Source organism: Giraffa tippelskirchi, chromosome 11 (assembly GCF_054371585.1).
Source record: "Giraffa tippelskirchi isolate mGirTip1 chromosome 11, T2T-mGirTip1v1.2.pri, whole genome shotgun sequence".
NCBI classification, from domain to species: domain Eukaryota; kingdom Metazoa; phylum Chordata; class Mammalia; order Artiodactyla; family Giraffidae; genus Giraffa; species Giraffa tippelskirchi.
The window spans coordinates 82969039-82991422 of NC_137285.1; the positions used below are offsets into that span (position 1 = coordinate 82969039).

Here is a 22384-nt window from a genome sequence, read left to right on the forward strand (position 1 = left end):
AATATCAAATCCACAAAGATACAATATAATGTACTATATGTAATATTTTTGAAGCCTAGCTTTACACTCTAATACAACAGAAACTCATTTTGTAGCTTAAAAGCAGTTTTATTATGGAATAGATTCAAATGATAGTCTTCTTCTGTCAAAGTCCTTTTCACCATGTTGATTTTCCTATCACATGCATCACTCCCACAGCATTTTCATAACACAAACTGGTCATTAAGCAGTAACAGTTGGTGCTATGCTTTGTTTATCATAACCATGGGTGAAGCTGCTAATGGGGCACATCTTCTGTGCTAATGACACTAACAGTAGAGACAGGAATGAGAACTGCCATTATTCTCAAATGAAAGTTCGTTATAATTAAATATGGATCTTCACTATGACCTTTTAAGTATCACACATATATGGTTATTTTTATTAGTAAAAGTCCTTCAGGAAATAGAATTTTGAATTGCAAAAATAAAACACTGCAGTCTGAGCAACTGTTTCCAAGAAAAAAATTACCAACATTATTTTGTCTGGAAAATAACTACTGAAATCTAGCAAAAAAGACAAAGCAACTTCTTATGGTTAAAACATTAAAATTATCCAAGGTTTTAGGGCTTTTCATTTTAATTTATTTTACTGAAGTATAGTTGATCTACAATGTTGTATTAATTTTTACTCCACAGTAAAGTGACTCAATAATACCTATGTAAATTATCCAAAGTTTTGATTTGTTTAGACATATGAAATCATACTATCAGAAACAAAAATAATTTGAAAGTTCTCATAACATTTATATATTTACAAAAACTCTGTAACTATATTACCTGCCATATTATCTAGTACATCTGAGCCCCAATCTCCTTGAAACACTGATGATAAAATGCTGTCAAATAAATGAAGTTCCTTTGCACCAACAATTTTGTCACGAAATAAGCGCCGTGCTTCATATGCTACAATTTCTAATACGTAATCTAGAGGATGGTTTGAGGATCCTAAAAGAGACAAAATTTTCTTTAATTACAGTAAAATTCAAATGATTTAAAAATGGGCTATTTCAACATAATGTTAGGAAGAATTAGAGAATGAGAATATACATACCATAATTTTGGCATCAGATAAACAGAAAAAAAAGGGGAAAAGAGTTAAAATTCATTTTTGTCAACGAGTAGGTAAACTTTCTTATTTAAAGGATATGTTAAACACTATTATCTCTAGTAGTTTAATAAAAAAAATCAATCCCTAAAAGCATATTAAACTTGTTTTGGCTATAAAGAATAATGATTACATTTTTTCTCAAATCAAGTTTTAATAGTGACAATTATAGTTTAGAAAAGGAAGTGTACTAAAATATTACAATTTTCGTATCATGTTTAAATTTAATATCAACATTTCAACTATAATTTTTAAAATACTATCATTACAATACTCATTTATCTATTACAAATATAATACACAGCATAAATACACACAGAGAGACACACTATGACATTCTAAAGAAAGATAAGCGATTTGAAATCATAAAAGCAAAACTTACCTCCTTCTAAATCATATCTGAATAAGCCAAGAACCCACTGGGTAAGGATGCAAGGAGTAAAGAAATAATGACTATAATCATCAACTGTAAATTTGGCTCGCACCTGAAAAAACAAGGCAAATGATCTGTCCTATTCTTTTAAATTTATAATCATGATGTAAATTTTTCAATCACTTTAAATTTACAGGAATGTCAGTTTCTACCAGTGAGTGGAATCGTATTTCAACATTACTGATTTCCTTAGTTATCTTGTATACTATATTTTATGCACTTAAAAAACATTATCTAAGATAGGTTGCTCATAAACTTCAATAAGATGATAAAAGGTTGTCCGCGCAAGAAAACAAAGTAAAAAGTTAAAGAGTCCTCCTAAAGAAAGGAATTCAAGGAAAGCCAATTGAGTTCAGTCACTCAGTCATGTCTGTCTCTTTGCGACCCCACGGACTGCAGAAGGCCAGGTTTCCCTGTCCATCACCAACTCCCGGAGCTTACTCAAACACATGCCCATCAAGTCAATGATGCCATCCAACCATCTCATCCTCTGTCAACCCCTTCTCCTCCTGCCTTCAATCTTTCCTAGCATCACGGTCTTTTCCAATGAGTCAGTTCTTCACATTAGGTGGCCAAAGTATTGGAGTTTCAGCTTCAGCATCAGTCCTTCCAATGAATATTCAGGACTGATCTCCTTTAGGATGGACTGGTTGGATCTCCTTGCAGTCCAAGGCACTCTCAAGAGTCTCTCCAACACCACAGTTCAAAAGCATCAATTCTTAGGTGCTCAGCTTTCTTTATAGTTCAATTCTCACATCCATACATGACTACTGGAAAAAACACAGCTTTGACTATATGGACCTTTTTTGGCAAAGTAATGTCTCTGCTTTTTAATATGCTGTCTAGTTTTTTCACAGTTTTTCTTCCAAGCAGCAAGCGTCTTTTTAATTTCATGGTTGCAGTCACCACCTGAAGTGATCTTAGAGCCCAAGAAAATAAAGTCTGTCACTGCTTCCATTGTTTCCCCATCTATTTGCCATGAAGTGACGGGACAAGATGCCAAAGGAAAGCCAACCTAACTATAAAATGGGAGCTATAATTCCAAGGTGCTCATGGGTGTAAGACAGACCCACTTTATAACAGCAGGACCGACAGAGCTATCTTATGTTCAAGAGGTCATTGAACTTTGAACAAATTAAAGTGCCACAAGTCATATATAAGCAAAGAGCGTATGGCCTGCACTCTCCTCCCTACAGATTGCTCTTACTCTGGCCCTGATTGTCTAACATATGAATTAATTTAGAAAAACACAGTTTTATCTTTCCTCACTCCTACTCTGGGCTTTCTATGTGGAGCTAGTGGTAAAGAATCTGCCTGCCAATGCAGGAGATATAAGAGACTCAAGTTCAATTCCTGGGTCAGGAAGAGCCCCTGGAGGAGGGCATGGCAACCCACTCCAGTATCCTTGCCTGGAGAATTTCATGGACAGAGGAGCCTGGTGGGCTACAGTCCATGGGATCACAAAAAGTCAGACACAAATGAAGCAATGGAGCATTCACGTACTTCTACTCTAATACTATAGAAAGCATCTTCCACAAACACTTTCATAACTTTCACAAGCTATTCCCTTTACCCTGAAAGACCCTCTTTAATCTTAGGTCACTTTGTGAATTTCTCTTCATTTTTCAAAACTTAGACCACATTTCATCTCTTCTTAAAAACCAACACACAACCAAGTTATTCTCTCCCTCTTTGATGCTGTCTCTGTAACTGGTACGTATCACTATCGATACACATATTGTGCACTCAGTTGCTCAGTTGTGTCCGACTCTTTGTGGCCCCATGGACTGTAGCCTGCCAGGCTCCTCTGTCCATGGGATTTTTCAAGCAAGAATGCTGGACTGGGCTGCCATTTCCTACTGCAGGGAGTCTTCTCGATCCAGGGATCAACCTCACGTCTCTTGTGTCTCCTGCATTGGCAGGTGGATTCTTTACCAATGCGCCACCTGAGAAGCGCCTGATATACTTACTCTACCATATTAATAGTTTTATTTATATGATCAGGTCCCTCATTAGAGTGTGCACTTTCAAGGAAAAGTGACTCAGTTATCTTTGTATCCTTAGGACCAGCACTGGAAAGAGAAGGTACTCAATAAATATCTTCTGCATCCTTAATGCCTATTTTCAAGTATCATCCTACTTTATCAGAGTATTTTAAACATTTCCTCACAGACAGAAGGAAAGAAATAAACATCAACAATTACTCTCAGGTTTGAATCCTGGAAAATAGAAACTGACAGAAGTCAGGAGAAGATCTAGTTTTGGAAAGAAAACAAACTCCATTGTAAATATGCTAAATCTGAGCTCAAAGCAGGATAACCACTTAGCCACTGATTTGTTTGTTCAGTATTTGTTGGGTGTCTATTAGAAACTGTGCCAGAAGATATGATAGTGCATCAGGTACACACACATCTATCCTCAAGAGAGTTAATCACTCTCTAGGAGAAAAGTATAAATGACAGGAGAATAAAGCCTGAGCATCCACACAGATTAGGATTATAGGCAGCCCTTTGGAAGTGATGCCGACAGTCATGAAAACTACAATATAAGTGAATATATACCTGTTCATACACTTGTACCATGGATCCTGCTAAGATATAAATTTTTGAAGAAGAACCCCAAATAGAATGATTCTTCAGATTTTTATGTAGAACTGGTTCCAAATATGCTCCATAAATTGTCTGTAATTGCTCTCTTTCTGGGTAACTAAAAAAAAAAAAAGCATATAAGAAATTGAAATAAATATTCGAAATTATTATTTTAATGTTAAGGTATAGAAGTGGTTTCCAAACTGTGTGGTTTTCAAACCGTGAGGCATAGATACCTTCAAGGTTTACTCAAGGGCTTAAGCCAGGCTCACAGTCCTTATTCTTACTACCACTCAATCAGATCCCTAATTATCTGTTGTCAAATACTAAGGATTCTAAGAGGATTCTAATGAAATTACTTAAAAATATAATTGTTTAAAAGACCACTGATTTTTGGAAAGGACCAGAGGAAAAGTGTGCTTAAGAAAAAGCATTTTCAATTAAGTATAGTCTGTACAAAGAGCAGTAATCCACCTTAGAACTACGGAAGTAGAAAGCATCAAATAAAATCAACCTTTCCTCCCAAACCAAAATCTATTCAACACAGCTTAATTGGTGGCTGTAACGTTTCTAAAAGAAGAATGTTAATGGATGGGAGCAGTCTGGCATAATAGCATAGAAACAAGGTCTGGGGGACTTTGCTGGTGCTCCAGGGTTAAGACTCCACACTTTGACCGCAGATGGGCTCAGGTTCAATCCCTGGCCAGGAAATAAGATCCCACATGTCATGTGCTGTGGCCAAAAGAAAGAAAAACCTAAAACAGTACTGTGGTGATGGCTGCACAATTGTATAAATTTACTAGAATATATATGGATAAGTGTTACAGCATGTAAGTTATACCTCAGTAAAGTTATTCAAAAAAAAAGTTTTGTAAAGCAAAATATAACCAAGGATACAATGTCATAAAATTCCAGTTCATGTAACAATCATGGGCTGTGGAGATGAATGGGTGTAACAGGATTAATATCTGTTGTTGTTGTTTAGTTACTAAATCAGGATTAATATTATAGGACACTAAATGACCTAACTCTACCTTGCTCAGATATAAATTCTTTTTAGTTATCTTCATAAAATTTGATTGTATTTTTGCTTTATATAACCCATAAAACAGTTAAGCCTAAAACTCACCAGATTCCTGACACTGACATTTAGAGACCATACAAATTAGTTCTGTTTATTTCTATTACATAAGAAGCATTGATTAATAAAGCCTTTGTCACCCTAAATTACTGCTTACAGTTTAGGAAGGGTAGGAAAAAAATAATATCAGAGCTTAAGTTGGACTATTTTTATATTCTACATTTTGAAGTAATATCATTAAGACTTTCATAAAATGCAATATATAAGATGTCTCTCTACATCAACAACAAAATTTTAATACAATGATACATACTCTACAGCACAGAGACGAACAATAGAAGTAAATCTGGTAGTAAGCTTATGTCTTCCCAGTCTTCCTCCAGCTGACATAGAAGCCACAATTTGAATATTTTCTAAACCAACCCATTCCAAATTTTCATCATAAAATCCTTGATATGTCAGTACCTATTTAAAAATAAATACGTTTAAATGTTTTATGCTTAAGATTTTATAATCTAAGATATTTTGCATAAAACAATTGTTTCTGAATGAAATCATCCTCTAACTCAAAAATTTGACTGAAATATACTTTAATTTCTTATTTCATTAAAAACAATACTGTTCAAGATTCTGTGTTCAATGTCAAAAACAAATTTATGGTTACTGGCTAGGTGGTGGGATACACTGGATGTTGGAATTGACATATACACACTATATACATACAAAATAGATAACAAGGATCTACTGCCTAGCACAGGAAAGTCTTCTCAATACTCTTTAAAGACCTATATGAGAAAAGGATATAAAAAAGAGTAGATATATTATATATAGCAGATTCACTAATGCACAGCAGAAACTAACACAGCATGTAAATCAAATATGATCCAATAAAATTTTTTTTTAATTTAAAAAAGGCTCTGTGTTCAATTAATGTTAGCTGAACTACGCTCACTTTTCAAATGCTTTTCAAAATAAATATTAAAGTCCAGATCATACTATTAATATAAATTAAAGTCTAGAACATACTATCAATATAAATCTACCAGCAATTATCAAAAAAAGTGAAAAACTGGGAAAAACATAAGGAGAACAGTTTGGGTTTTTTCTATACATGTTTTAATATATTCAGCAGTTACATTAAAAAGTAAAATGTGAAGCTGTATATCAAGCTCTAACTTAGAATTTAGAGTTCCCAGTATGATATAAATCACATAAAGAAAACCTTCCACAATGACTGAGGCAATATGAATATAACTGTTTTTGGAAGAGTGCATATGTAGAAGAATAAAGCCAAGCTTCCCCAACTCTAACACCATTCTCAGGTTAATTTTTTAGGAATAAAGGGCAGGTAAACAGCATAGGGTAAAGGCTGTTTTCATTCTTTTGAAATAGCATCTCGATGTAGTACTAATTTCTAGATGTAGGAAGATCAAAGAAAGTAGCCCTGGGACAGGAATAAGGTGCTTTGGGAATTTAATTTCCACAACACATGATAGACAAAACTGGTCCTAAGAAGGGAAGCAGATTTTCTATCTATAAGGAAAGTTAATGAAATTAAATTGTCTCCAATTATACCAAAACACTTCAAGCGCTAATACACACCTGCTGCAGGAAAGCTATCAGAGTGCTGGTCCCCCACTTGTCCAGCCGGGGCAGGTTGATGTCCTTTAAGTACAGAACCAGCCTCTCACAGTCTTTGGGTCGATACACACGGCCAGTATTAGTGCTGATGACCATGCAAGTCTGGCTCAGCTTCTGCAGAAGATGCCGGGAAGTAGTCTGTGTGCTACAGTGAACCGTAGCAATGTGAGTAGACCGGAGGTGGGAAAACGCATACCTGAGTAGCATCCTGTGAAAGACAACACACTTGACTTCATAAATGCAACCAAAGAAATACTCTTCATATTCAATACACAATTTCTATTATTCATTACGTATTTATTTTTGGCTGTGCTGGGTCTTCACTGCTGCACGTCCTTTTCTCTAGTTGCAGCAAGCAGGGACTACTCTAGTTGCGGTTTGTGGGCTTCTCTTTGTGGGGGCTTCTCGTTGCTGAGCACAGACTCGAGGATGCACAGACTCAGCAGCTGCGGCACATAGGCTTAGTAGGTGTGGATCCCAGGCTCCAGAGCACAGGTTCAATAGTGGGGGCACACAGGCTAAGTTGCTCTGCGGCATGTGGAATCTTCCCGGACCAGGGATTGAACCTATGTCTCCAGCACTGGCAGATGCATTCTTTACCAGTAAGCCACCAGGGAAGCCCCCAAGATTTCTAATTTTAAATATTTCCATTTCTAAATTATTTACAATGTTGTTTAAGGAAAAAGTAGTAACAATAGATAAGATTTCTACAACTATCCATAGCTACTAAACTAGATTTCTAAGTTTCAGACTGAAAAAATAAATAAATTCATATTTTAAGGCATTCTTGAGACTCAGCAAAAAAAAAAAAAATTCAAGGTTCACAAAAAATACTTTAGTTTGAAAAAGTATACATAAAAACTATTTATGTATACATAAAAAGTATACCAAAAAATAGTGATAGATTTTCATATACTCTAGAATATGTGAAATTTTAATTCTTTAAAGTAAATGCTCCAAAGAGAATCACCTTACTTCTAAAAAAATGCTCAGTTCAGTTCAGTTGAGTTCAGTCACTCAGTCATGTCTGACTCTTTGCAACCCCATGGACTGCAGCAAGCCAGGCTTCCCTATCCATTACCAACTCCCGGAGTTTACTCAAACTCATATCCATTGGGAGAAGACAATGGCAACCCACTCCAGTACTCTTGCCTGGAGAATCCCATGGACGGAGGGGCCTGGTAGGCTGCAGTCCATGGGGTCATGAAGAGTCGGACACGACTGAAGCGACTTAGCAGCAGCAGCAGCATATCCATTGAGTCGGTGATGCCATCCAAAAAATGTTCACATGCACTAATCATTTTGTTGTGATTGTATGCACATATTTTTTTAAGGATATCTTCTCAGATTTCTCTTATTTCATCAGAAAACACATAACTTGGCAGGAAAAAAAGGACATATTTTTCTCTATAGTAATATTATTTTTACAAACAGTGACAATAAAGAGTCCTTCATGAAAATGTACCTGCTACTTGAACCAAAAACATGTAACAAAATCTATTAAATCATTTTAGAACAGGAGAGATGCATAAATCCACTACAGGCATCTTGATTATTATTTTTCTGCTCTTACCCTTTGCCACATCCTTCTGGTCCAACAAGAATAAATGGCTGCTTAGTATCAGGACTCAACCAAGGTTTGAAATAGTCTAGACCTCGCTGCATGTCAGGAGTCTGAATGACTGGAAGAGTTTGGCTATTGCTGAAATCATCAGCAGTCAAGTTTTCTGGCTTCTTCAGCACATAAGACGCTAATCGTCCTCTACTTGAGTCATAGTAGGTGTCCAGTGGTTTGTGAGGGTCTGGAGGAGATTCACGTGCCCAATTAAAAACCTTAAGAAAAAAAAGTTAAGAAAGATTTTCATATACTCCAAACAGAATATGTGAAATTTTAATTCTTTAAATGCTCCGAAGAGAATCATCTTATTTCTTAAAAAAGTTTACATGCACTAAACTTACTAAATATCCTTAATAATTATAATAACATTTTATCTCACATATTATCCTCTAAATGATCATTTAAGCAAATAATAAAATTCATCTAGTCCACACATATATTGAATAAACATATTCAGCTTCCAATTGAGTTCTTATGAAAACTAAATTACACATTACACAATGCAGGACTCCTAGACCCGTCATTTCCAGTGTAACTGTCCATTCCACTGTTAGCACTACTGCTCTCTACCGGTTCCTCTTTCAAAAACTGCCATCTATACAGATACATAGCAGACAGTTAACCCTGATGCTACTCAACACCTTCACTGACTTTTGTTCTGTACAATAAGACACTGAGTGGTAACAATGAAAAGCATCTGGCAACAGAGGCAACCGATGGGCTACGGAGAGAAAAACACAACAGAGAAAGTAAAAAAGTGTGGTATCAATGAAACAAAATGACAAAAATGCAGAAACATAATATTGGAACCAACCCAAATGAATATGCATTCAATTATTTCAAGGGAGGTCAATAGGAAGAAATTCCTTAATATGTAGAATTTGGCTTTATAAACAATGTAGCTGAAATGACTTTTGCGTTAAATAAAGAAAAGATCTATAATGATTGCTCCATCTAAGCATCTGTAACTGGAAAACTCTTCTGGTTAAAAAAATGATTAAAAATATGCTACTTTAAGATTAAAATGAATAAAATAACTATATTTATTCATATAGCTAAGAAGGTACAAAAATATCTAACAAAAAATATAGTCCAGACTTTAGCCTATTAAAAAATCTTTCATAATTTTTTATTTATTGTTTAATTGAAGGATAATTGCTTTACAGGATTTTGTTTTCTGTCAAACCTCAACATGAATCAGCCATAGGTGACATATGTCCCCTCCCTTTTGAACCTCCCTCCCATCTCCCTCCCCTCCCCTCTAGGTTGATACAGAGCCCCTGTTTGAGTTTCCTGAGCCGTACAACAAATTCCCATTGGCTATTTATTTTATATATGGGAATGTAAGTTTCCATGTTACTCTCTCCATACATCTCACCCTCTCCTTCCCTCTCCCCATGTCCATAAGTCTATTCTCTATGTCTGTTTCTCCATTACTACTCTGAAAATAAATTCTTCAGTACCATCTTTCTAGATTCCATATATATGCATTAGTGTATGATATTTATCTTTCTTTTTCTGAGTTACTTCATTCTGTATAATAGGCTCTACTGTTTCTCCATTACTACTCTGAAAATAAATTCTTCAGTACCATCTTTCTAGATTCCATATATATGCATTAGTGTATGATATTTATCTTTCTTTTTCTGAGTTACTTCATTCTGTATAATAGGCTCTAGGTTCATCCATCTCACTAGAACTGACACAAATGGGTTCCTTTTTATGACTGAGTAATATTCCATTGTGTATATGTATTACAACTTCTTTATCCATTCATCTGTCAATGAACATCTAGGTTGCTCCCATGTTCTAGCTATTGTAAATAGCGCTGATATGAACAATGGGATACAAGTGTCTCTTTCAATTTTGGTTTCCTCAGGGTCTATGCCTAGGAGTGGGATTGCTGGGTCATATGGACCTTTCATTCCTAGTTTTTTAAGGAATCTCCATACCGTCTTCCATAGTGGCTATATCAATTTACATTCCCACCAACAGTGCAAGAGGATTCCCTCTCCTCCATACCCTCTCCAGCATTTGCTGTTTGCAGATTTTTTGATGATGGCCATTCTGACCGATGTGAGGTGATATCTCATGGCAGTTTTGACTTGCATTTCTCTAATAATGAGCGATGCTGAGCATCTTTTCATGTGTTGGTAGCCATCTGTATGTCTTCTTGGGAGAAATGTCTGTTTAGGTCTTTTTCCCAATTTTTCATTGGGTTGTTGCTCTGGTATTGAGTTGTATGTATATTTTGGAAATTAATCCTTTGTCAGTTGTTTCATTTGCTATGATTATCTCGCATTCTGAGGGTAGTCTTTTCACCTTGCTTATAGTTTCCTTTGCTGTGCAAAAGCTTTTAAGTTTAACCAGGTCACACTTGTTTACTTTGGTTTTTATTTCTGTTACTCTAGGAGGTGGGTCATAGCGGATCTTGTGTTGATTTATGTTGAGTGTCCTGCGTATGATTTCCTCTACGAGTTTTACAGTCTCTGGTCGAACATTTAGGGCTTTAATTCCTTTTGAGTTTATCTTTGTGTACAGTATTAGTAAGTGCTCTAATTTCATTCTTTTACATGTAGCTGTCCAGTTTTCCCACTATCATTTATTGATGAGGCTGTCTTTGCCCCACTGGATATTCTTGCCTCCTTTATCAAAAATAAGGTACCTATAGGTGCATGGGTTTATTTCTGGGCTTTCTATCTTGTTCCATTGGTCTATCTTTCTGTTTTGTGCCATTACCATACTGTATTGATGGCTGTAGCTTTGTAGTATAATCTGATGTCACTACAGTTGATTCCCCCAGCTCCATTCTTCTTTCTCAAGACTGCTTTGGCTATTCAGGGTCTTCTGTGCTTCCAAATGAAGTATGAAATTTTTGTTCTAGTTCTGTGAAAAATGCCATAGGTAACTTCATAGGGATCGCATTGAAACTGTAGATTGCATTTGGTTGTATAGTCATTTTCACAATATTGATTCTTCCTACCATCTGTTTATGTCATCTTTTCTTTCTTTCATCAGTGTCTTATAATTTTCTGTACTTATTCTTTTGTCTCCTTGGTTAAGTTTATTCCTAGATATTCTATTCTTTTTGTTGCAATGGTGACTGGGATTGATTCCTTAATTTCTCTTTCTGATTATTCATTGTTATTATATAGGAATGCAAGTGATTTCTGTGTATAGATTCTTTATAATGTGACTGCTAAATTCACTGATTAAATCTAGTAATTTTCTGATAGTATATTTAGGGCTTTCTATGTATAGTATCATGTCATCTGCAAAGAGTGACAGCTTTACTTCTTTTCCGATCTGGAGTCATTTTTTCTTCTCTGATTGCTGTAGGTAGGACTTCCAAAACTATGTTGAGTAACAGTGGTGAAAATGGAGAACCTTATCTTGTTCCTGATCTTAGGGGAAATGCTTTCAGTTTTTCACCATTGAGAATAACATTGAGAGCCACCATTATAAGCCACCATTGAGAGGCTTATAATATACGGCCTATACTATGTTGAGGTAGGTTCATTCTATGCCCATTTTGGGAAGAGTTTTAATCATAAATGGGTGCTGATATGTGTCAAAGGCTTTTTCTGCATCTACTGAGATTAAGCACAAGCTGGAATCAAGATTGCCTGAAGAAATATCAATAACCTCAGATATGCAGATGACACCACCCTTATGGCAGAAAGCAAAGGAGAACTAAAGAGCCTCTTGATGAAAGTGAAAGAGGAGAGTGAAAAAGTTGGCTTAAAACTCAACATTCAGAAAATTAAGATCATGGCATTTGGTCCCATCACTTCATGGCAAATAGATGGGGAAACAATGGAAACGGTGACAGAATTTACTTTCTTGAGCTCCAAAATCACTGCAGATGGTGACTGCACCCATGAAATTAAAAGACGCTTACTCCTTGGAAGAAAAGTTATGACCAACCAAGACAGCATTTTAAAAAGCAGAGACATTACTTTGCCAACAAAGGTCCATCTAGTCAAAGCTATGTTTTTTTTTCCAGTAGTCACTATGGACATTGAGAGTTGGACTATAAAGAAAGCTGAGTGCTAAAGAATTGATGCTTTTAAACTGTGGTGTTGCAGAAGACTCTTGAGCGTCCCTTGGACTACAAGGAGATCCAATCAGTCCATCCAAAAGGAAATCAGCCCTGAATATTCATTGGAAGGGTTGATGTTGATGATGAAACTCCATTACTTTGGCCACCTGATGCAAAGAACTGACTCATTAGAAAAGACCCTGATGCTGGGAAAGATTGCAGGCCGGAGGAGGAGGGGACAACAGAGGATGAGATGATTGGATGGTATCACCAACTCAATGGACATGAGTTTGAGTAAACTCCGGGAGTTGGTGATGGAAAGGGAAGCCCAGCGTGCTGCATGCAGTCCATGGGGTCACAAAGAGTCAGACACGACTGGCAAATGAACTGAACTGAACTGAGATTATCACATGGTTTTATCATTCAATTTGCTAATATGGTGTATCACATGGATTGATTTGTGTATACTGAAGAATCCTTGCATCCCTGAAATAAACTCAACTTGATTGTGGTGTATGAGCTTTTTAATGTGTTGTTGAATTGTTTCTAAAACTTTTGTTGAGGGTTTTTCCATCTATCTTCATCAGTGATATTGGCCTGTAGTTTTTTTTGTGTTGTCTTTGCCTGGTTTGGGTATCAGGGTGATGGTGGCCTCATAGAATGAGTTCAGAAGTGTTCTTTCCTCTGCAATTTTTTGTAAGAATTTTATAAGGATAGGCATTAGCTCTTCTCTAAATGTTTGATAGAATTCACCTGTGAAGCCATTTGGTCCTCAATTTTTGTTTTTTGAAAGATATTTGATTATAGCTTCAATTTCAGTGCTTGTAATTGGGTTGTTCATACTTTCTATTTCTTCCTGGTTCAGTCTGGGAAGACTGAAGTTTTCTAAGAGTCTATCCATTTCTTCCAGCTTATCCATTGTATTGCCATATAGTTGTTCATAATAGTCTCTTATAAGCCTTTGTATTTCTGCATTGTCTGTTGTAACCTCTCCTTTTTCATTTCTAATTATGTTGATTGAATTCTTCTTTTTTTCTTGAAAAGTCTAGCTAAAGGTTTGTCAATTTTGTTTATCCTCTCAAAGAACCAGCTTTTAACTGGTTTGTTTCTTTCATTTCTTTTTCACTTATTTCTGCTCTGATTTTTTTGATCTCTTTCCTTCTGCTAATTTTGGGGTGTTTTTGTCCTTCTTTTTCTAGTTGTTTAAGGCATAAGGTTAGACTGTCTATTCAATATTTCTCTTGTTTCTTGAGTTAGGATTGTATTGCTATCACCTTCCCTCTTAGAACTGCTTTTGCTATAACCTTGGAAGAAAAGCTATGACTAGCCTAAACAGCATATTAAAAAGCAGAAACATTACTTTGCCAACAAAGGTTCATCTAGTCAAAGCTATGGTCTTTCCAGTAGTCATGTATCAATGTAAGAGTTGGACTGTGAAGAAAGCTGAGCACCGAAGAACTGATGCTTTTGAACTGTGGATCTTGAGAGTCCCTTGGACTGCAAGAAGGTTAAACCAGTACATCCTAAAGGAAATCAGTCCTGACTGTTCACTGCAAGGCTGATGCTGAAGCTGAAGCTCCAATACTTTGTCCACCTGATGCAAAGAACAGACTCCTTGGAAAAGACCCTGATGTGAGGAAAGATTGAAGGCAGGAAGAGAAGGGGACAACAGAGGATGAGATGTTTGGATGTCATCACCGATTCGATGGACATGAGTTTGAACAGGCTACAGGAGATGGAGAGGGAAGCCTAGTGTGCTGCAGTCCATGGGCTCACAAAGAGACGGACACAACTGAGTGACAGAACTGAACTGATAGGTTTTGAGTTGTCGTGTTATCATTGTTATTTATTTCTAGGAATCTTTCAATTTCCCTTTTAATTTCTTCAGTAACCTGTTCATTATTTAGAAAACGCATTGTTTAATCTCCATGTCTTTGTGTTTCTTACAGTTTTTTTCTTGCAATTGATACCTAGTATCATAGCGTTGTGGTAGGAGAAGATGCTTGATACAATTTCAATTTTCTTAAATTTACTGAGATTTGACTTGTGACCTGAGATATGGTCTATCTGGGAGAATGTTCCATGGGCACTTGAGAAGGTGTATTCTTCTGCATTTGGATGGAACGTCCTGAAGATTCCAATGAGATCCATCTCATCTAATGTATCATTTAAGACTTATGGTTCCTTATTAATTTTCTGTTTTAATGATCTGTCGATTGGTGTGAGTGGGGTGTTAATGTCTAGTCTATTATTGTGTTACTTTCAATTTCTCCTTTTATGTCTGTTAGTGTCTGTCCTATGTATTGAGGTGTTCCTATGTTGGGTGCATAGATACTTACCATTGCTGTATCTTCCTCTTGAATTGATCCCTTGATCATTTTGTGTGTCCTTCATTATCTCTTGAAATATTCTTTAAGTTTTACTTTGTCTGATATGAGGATTGCTACTCCAGTTTTCTTTTGCTTCCCATTTGCATGGAATAACTTTTTCCATCCTCTCACTTTCAATCTATGTGTCTTTAGGTCTGAAGTGGGTTTCTTACAGACAGTATATATATCAGTCTTGTTTTTCTATCCATTCAGCCAGTCTGTGTCTTTAGGTTGGAGCATTTAATCCATTTACATTTAAAGTAATTACTGATATATATGTTCCTACTGCCATTTTCTTGTTTCATTTTTGCTTTTGTAGATCTTTTTCTTCTATTTCCTGACTATATAAGTCCCTTTAACATTTGTTGTAAAGCTGATTTAATGGTACTGAATTCTCTTAACTTTTCCTTGAAAAACTTTCAATTTCTCCATCAATTTTGAATGAGATCCTTGGCTAGGTACAGTAATCTTGGTTGTAGATTTTTCCCTTTCAGTACTTTAAATATATCCTGCCATTCCCTTCTGGCCTGCAGAAGTTCTGCTGAACGGTCGGCTGTTAAACGTATGGAGTTTCCCTTGTATGTTACTTGTTGCTTTTCCCTTGCTGCTTTTAATATTCTTTGTGTTTAGTCTTTGTTAGTTTGATTAGTACGTGTCTCGGCATGTTTCTCCTTGAGGACATACAGTTTATGCTGTAGGGGACTCTTTGCATCTCTTGGACTTGATTGACTATTTCCTTTTCCATGTTGGAAAATTTTCAACTATAATCTCTTCAAAAATTTTCTCATACCCTTTCTTTTTCTCTTCTCCTGGGACCCCTGTAATTCAAATGTTGGTGCATTTAATATTGTCCAAGACGTCTCTGAGACCATCCTCAGTTCATTCTTTTTATTCTGCTCTTCAGAAGTTACTTCCACTATTTTATCATCCAGCTCAGATTTGTTCTTGTGCTTCAGATATTCTGCTATTGATTCCTTCTAGAGTATTTTGTTTCAGTAATTTTCTTGTTTGTCTCCATATGTTTACTCTTTAATCCTTCTAGGTCTTTGTTAATTGATTCTTGCATTTTCTCCATTCTGTTTTCAAGGTTTTTGATCATCTTTACCATCATTATTCTGAATTCTTATTCAAGTAGTTTGCCTATTTCCTCTTCATTTACTTGAGCTTCTGTGCTTCTGGTTTGTTCCTTCATTTCTGCAGTATTTTTCTTCCTTTTCAGTTTTTTTTTTTATTTATTTTAATTGGAGGCTAATTACTTTACAATATTGTGGTGGTTTTTGCCATACATCGACATCAATCAGCCATGGGTGTACATGTGTTCCCCATCCTGAACCCCCCCTCCCACCTCCTTCCCCATCCCATCCCTCTGGGTCATCCCAGTGCACAAGCCCTGAGCATCCTGTCTCATGCATCGAACCTGGACTGGCAATCTGCTTCACATATGATAATATACGTTTCAATGCTATTCTCTAAGATCACCCCACCTCGCCTTCTCCCACAGAGTCCAAAAGACTGTTCTATACATCTGTGTCTCTTTTGCTGTCTCGCATATAGGGTTATCGTTACCATCTTTCTAAATTCCATATATATGCATTAGTATATTGTATTGGTGTTTTTCTTTCTGACTTACTTCACTGTGTATAATAGACTCCAGTTTCATCCACCTCATTAGAACTGATTCAAATGTATTTTTTAAACATATGTGTTCGAGGTCTCCTTTTCCCAGGCTTCAAAATTTAATTCTTTCTTCCTTTTGGTTTCTGCCTTCCTTAGGTTGGTCCAGTGGTTTGTGTAAGCCTCATTATACAGTGAGATTTGTGCTGAGTTGTTTTTTTTTCCCCCTCTGATGGGCAGGGCTGAGTGTGGTGGTAATCCTGTCTGCTGATGACTGGGTTTGTATTTTTGTCTTGTTTTTGTTTGCACAGGGTGCTACTGGTGGTTGGTCTTGTATTCAAGTCATTTCCTTTGTGGGAGTTCCTAATATTTGATACTCCCCAGGGTTAGGAGTTCTCCGGTAGACCAGGTTTTGGAGTCAGTGCTCCCACTCTAAAGGCTCAGGGCTTGATCTCTGGCTGGCTGGCTTCCTCCCGCTGATCCTCACTCACTTCCTCAGGGTTTGAGGTGTGTGTGTGGCTACAGAAGGTCTGACGTGATTGGGCTCTTTGGCTCTTCTGGATTTCTCCTGACAGTCACACTTGGATTTCTCAGCTCCGGACTCGTGGTTTACGGTCAAGGACATAACCCGGGAACAGACAGCCAAGTGGAAAAGAGGTACAGGGCAGGGTGTATGAAAATTCCACTTCTGTCCAGGATGCCAACCTCCCTCCACTGCCACGTACTCAAGGGAGCCGCTCACCAAACACCACCCCTAATTATTTTATAAAATGTTAATAACACGATAAAATACCATAAACTAGTTCAAAGAAGAAAATAAATGTATATGTACCTATGTACTTATACAGATGGTCCCCAACTTACAATGGCTTGACTTATGATTTTTCATGTTTACAACAGGGAAAAAGTGATATGCATTCAGTAAAAATCATACTTTGAATTTTGATCTTTTCCCAGACTAGTGATACATGGTATGATACCATCCTGTGATGCTGGGCAGCAACAGTGAGTGGGAGCAAACTGCAGCTCACAGGCAGCCACACGATCACCAGGGTAAACAACTGATATACTTAAAACCACACTGTCTTTCACTTTCTGCATAGTAGTTGAGAAATCACACACTATTCAACACTTTATTATAAAGTAGACTTTGTGTGAGATGATTTTGCCAACATTCTGAGCACTTTAAGACAGACTATATTAAGTCATGATATTTGACAGGTTAGAGGAGGTAAATGCATTTTCAACTTAGGATATTTTCAACTTACAATGAATTTATCAGGCTGTTAACCCCATCATAATTCAAAGTAGCTCTGTATATAAATGTATTCATGCATGCTCAGTGGCTGTCATGTCTGACTCTTTGCAACCCCATGCACTGTGGCCCGCCAGGCTCCTCTGTCTACAGGATTTTTCAGGAAGGAATACTGGAGTGGGTTGCCATTTTCTCCTCCAGGGGATCTTCCTCATTCAGGGATGGAACCCCCATCTCCCACATCTCCTGCATCTGCAGGCAGATTATCTATCACTGAACCACCTGGGAAGTCCATACTAAACATAGTCTGAGCCTTCTCAATCTATAACTTTATTCACATTTGACAGGCCGAAGTGCAAACATGGAAGCAGCAGATTTCAAAATATGCAGTCAGAGAGCTAGAGACTCCTTTGAGTTTTCTCAGAAGCGATAGTGGAAGTGACAGAGAAAGACTTGGGAGCTTCCTACTCTACCTGGAGCACGTCAGTTTGCTCTGTTTTATTAAATATTGTACTTCTAAGTATAATTTCTTTTGGGAAAAAATCCCACCACTTAATCTTATTAAATAGTAGTTTAAGAGAATCAAACAATGTAGTAATACATAGTATTTTGGTTTCATAATTTTTAATTATCTTTCTCCAAAAACAAAAAAGTCCTTCCTATGAAGTTAAATTGGTCCACTTTTTTTTTAACTTTTTATTTTATACTGGGGTAGAGCCAATTAACAATGCTGTGATAGTTTCAGGTGAACAGTGAAATGATTCAGCCATATATATAGATATATCCATTCTCCCTCAAACTCCACCCCCATCAAGGCTGCAAATTAGTCTACTTTTAAAGACAGGTACAGTAGCCAACATTGCTGAGTGTTTATTATTTGTTTCCAAGTGCACTTTACATTGATCATCTCACACAGTCACATTTAACACCCCTCTGAAGAACCATTTCATTATAACACTGTTGTTGTTTAGTCACTAAGTCATATCTGACTCTTCTGAGACTCCATGGACTGTAGCCCACTAGGCTCCTCTGTCCACAGGATTTCCCCAGCAAGAATACTGGAGTGGGTTTCCATTTCCTTCACCAGGGGATCTTCCCAATCCAGGGATCCAACTAGCTTCCCCTGCATTGGCAGGCAGTTTCTTTACCACTGAGTCACCAGGGAAGCCAAATATAAATGTATTATTATTGTATTAAATGCATAACTTCAAAATGCTATACCCAGGACTTCCCAGGTGGCACTAGTAGTAAAGAACCCACCAGCCAATGCAGGTAGAGGCAAGAGACACAGGTTCAATCCCTGGGTTGAGAAGATCCCCTGGAGGAGGTCATGGCAACCCACTCCAGTATTCTTGACTGGACAATCCCATGGACAGAGGAGCCTGGCAGGCCACCTCCATCAGGTCACACAGAGTCAGACACAACTGAAGCGACTTATTAGAATGCATGCATGCACACACCAAGGGTCAACGAAAATTAACAAAAAATGTTGATAAAACATAGGCTTTAAATGGGTACTACCTCTTTGGTGAATTCCAGACGTGACTTCAAGTTCAGATTTCCACCAAGACCCCTTATGAGATTAATAATAAATTGATCATGATCTCTGCATCCATGTAGATGTGACAATCCATTCATCACAGTTCCAACCAAACTTGTTTCTACCACATAGTCATTCTGTTGATTAAAATCCATATTACAAACAAAGGGAAAATATTAACAGTAAATTAGCACCATACACAGATTTTTTACTCATCTTTTCAAGGATCATATTTAAATTTATCCCACTACTCAAGTTATAGAAAGTTTAGATTTCAACTTACACATAAACATTGAAAATAAAAAGTAATCATAAAAATACAGTTGTGTATTTCTAGCCGTAAGTGTGAGTCCTCAAATAGATAACACAGTTTGTTTACTTCCTAAACCTGAAAAAAATTTTTTAAAAAAGTAAATCAATCAACATCAGTCTAAACATAACAGTTCCTCATTTCCTCTTGGTAATTAAAAAGGAAGCTAGACACCTCAACTAGAGAGCAGCCCCTGCTCACCAGAACTAGAGAAAGCCATAAACAGCAACGAGGACACAGCACAACCAAAAATAAAAATAAATTAACTAATTTTTAAAAAAAGAAGCTAGAGGCAAAGGCTAGATTAATGGTTCTGGACCAAAAAACATTAGTAAAGGCAGGCTTAAAAACAATTTGGAGCTTTTCCTCTAAACAGAATTTTAAAATGAAACTTTTGGACTCAGGTGGTATAGATTAAGGTCCGTGGGCTTTTGGGGCCCTATGTACTTAACAAGGAAAACCAATTATGGTTAGAATCTGTATGTCGTGCTGCTGCTGCTGCTAAGTCGCTTCAGTCGTGTCAGACTCTGTGTGACCCCACAGACGGAAGCCCACCAGGCTCCCCCGTCCCTGGAATTCTCCAGGCAAGAACACTGGAGTGGGTTGCCATTTCCTTCTCCAATGCAGGAAAGTGAAAAGTGAAAGTGAAGTCGCTCAGTCTTGTCCGACTCTTCGCGACCCCATGGACTGCAGCCTACCAGGCCCCTCCATCCATGGGATTCTCCAGGCAAGAGTACTGGAGTGGGGTGCCATTGCCTTCTCCGGTATGTAGTGCTAGGTAGCTTTTTTTTAAAGGGAGAATTAAATAGATGGAAGTCAACTCTAAGAGACATACTATGCTATATTAAGTTGCTTCTGTCATGTCCAACTCTTTGCAACCCCATGGATTGTAACCTTCCAGGCTCCTCTGTCCATAGGATTTTCCAGGCAAGAATACTGGAGTGGGTTGCCATTTCCTTCTCCAGAAGTCTAATAGAGGAAATGGTTAATTCATTGTGGTAGAAGTTATAGAGCAGAAAAAGAGAGTGTTTTGAGAAAGGATAACTCAGGTTGAGGACTCAAGTTGTCTTTAAGGAAGATGACAATTGCTAACATTTGAAGAGTCAGACCTATCTGGCATACGGAGAACTCAGCATATGCAATGGTAAGCAATAGGCATACTTAAGGAATTAAAAGAGGCATATGCCTGAAGAAGCAAAGGCAGAGTGATTCAAGACAGAGAGGCAGGCAAGGGCCAGAGTATGTGGAATTTTATAGGCCATGATAAGGAGTGCAAATTGTATCTTCAGTGCCTTTAAACTTTAAGTAAGAGAATAAAATGACTAAATTTACATTTTAAAAAATCTCTCTGCCTTCATAATAAATAATTCTCAAAGAACAGAAATAGGTAGGGAAAGGGGGAGAAAACAGAAGGAAATGGATAGAAATCCAGCAGCTTAGGCCATACTGAGTTCTAAGCTTTAAAGGCAAGATAAAGAAAACGGACATATTTCCCTCTAGATTGTCTAATTTGCTAAATATAAGAAAGTAAAGCTCTAGTTATAAATAAAACCAATGCTTGACTAGAGCATTCAGTATGGTATATCTTTCAGAATCTGAACATGGTAAACAAAGCACAGAATTAAGAAAGAAGGAACACTCAACACATAAAATCTCGAACAAGAACAAGGACCTGAGAATAGAATCAGTTTATTTTCTAACTAAATCTTTGGTATCCACTCTGGTTTAATCATCTTATCCTGTCATCATGTCTGCAGTCACAAATCCCAAACAAGGGAGAGTCAAAGAGTCAACACATTCTATGCAGTGCTACACCTCTCGGTCTAACACTGACAGCATGAAGCAGATGACTTCAAGGCGTCTGCACTGGAAAGCATGCTTAGGTTGTATGTTTTACATTCACACCTACTGAAAAGATGCTACAAACACAGGCACCAGTTATTTAACTACGCTCATATATTCACTTTTCTAAGGTTTTTTTTTTTTGATATGGACCGTTTTTAAAGTCTTTATTGAATTTGTTAAAATGCTGCTTCTGTTTTATGTTTTTTGGCTTTTTGGCCATGAAGAATGTGGGATCTTACTTGGCTTCCCAAGCAGGAATCAAAAGTATACCCCTTGCGCTGGAAGTCTAACCCCTGGACTGTCAGGGAACTCCCAAGCTCCTATACTCTTATTCACCACATTGTTATTACCAAACTTTGCTTCTGGGGATACAATAAGGAGTACAATAGGCTTAATCTTTGCCCTCAAGGTGCTTGCAGTTGCATGAAAGCAATTATAGTTGAAAGACATAGTACACTGCTGCAGAAGCACAAGGAGGTAGACAGCTCAGTGGGACTGATGGCTGGTGGGAGTGGTTCTTCCCTGAAGTCTCCAGGGAAACCTATCTCATTTGTGTCATTTCTCCCAAGTCCCTAGTCCTCCACCATTCATCTTTACAAAGTCAGAAAAGAAAAAAGTTTAGAAAACTAAAGTGAAATTACCATTTGTCTATATGATCTGCCCAACCCTGAAGTACTGACCTCTAAATTAAGTTCATATCAATGATCACCTTTAAAAAAACTCAATGCTATTTATTTTCTCTGTTTTTATATGTTTATTTTTTTAATACAAGCAATGACATAAGAGAAAAATCAAAATTTGAAAACATCATATAAGTACATGAATATTGTCTTTTTTGCATGCTGAAACTTCTATTCATGCTTCAAATTCAAAATTAAATGTCATCTCCTTTAAAACTCTCC

The 22384-nt window shown here is 37.0% G+C and overlaps 1 protein-coding gene across 3 annotated transcripts in view; it reads right to left on the minus strand.

Annotated features, from left to right (window-relative positions):
• The window catches only part of DYNC2H1 (dynein cytoplasmic 2 heavy chain 1), a 362922-nt gene that overhangs the window by 256154 nt on the left and 84384 nt on the right, over nucleotides 1-22384 (minus strand). For 2 of the 3 annotated variants that reach the window (XM_081541771.1, XM_081541772.1), the window contains exons 41-47: nucleotides 19309-19464; nucleotides 8463-8722; nucleotides 6851-7097; nucleotides 5562-5713; nucleotides 4141-4285; nucleotides 1529-1631; nucleotides 819-986 (exon numbers count right to left, since the gene is read on the minus strand). In XM_081541771.1, coding sequence (XP_081397897.1) covers nucleotides 819-986; nucleotides 1529-1631; nucleotides 4141-4285; nucleotides 5562-5713; nucleotides 6851-7097; nucleotides 8463-8722; nucleotides 19309-19464 — 1231 coding nt within the window. The remainder of the gene's footprint in view (nucleotides 1-818; nucleotides 987-1528; nucleotides 1632-4140; nucleotides 4286-5561; nucleotides 5714-6850; nucleotides 7098-8462; nucleotides 8723-19308; nucleotides 19465-22384) is intronic. The other variant, XM_081541773.1, reaches the window with a different exon arrangement.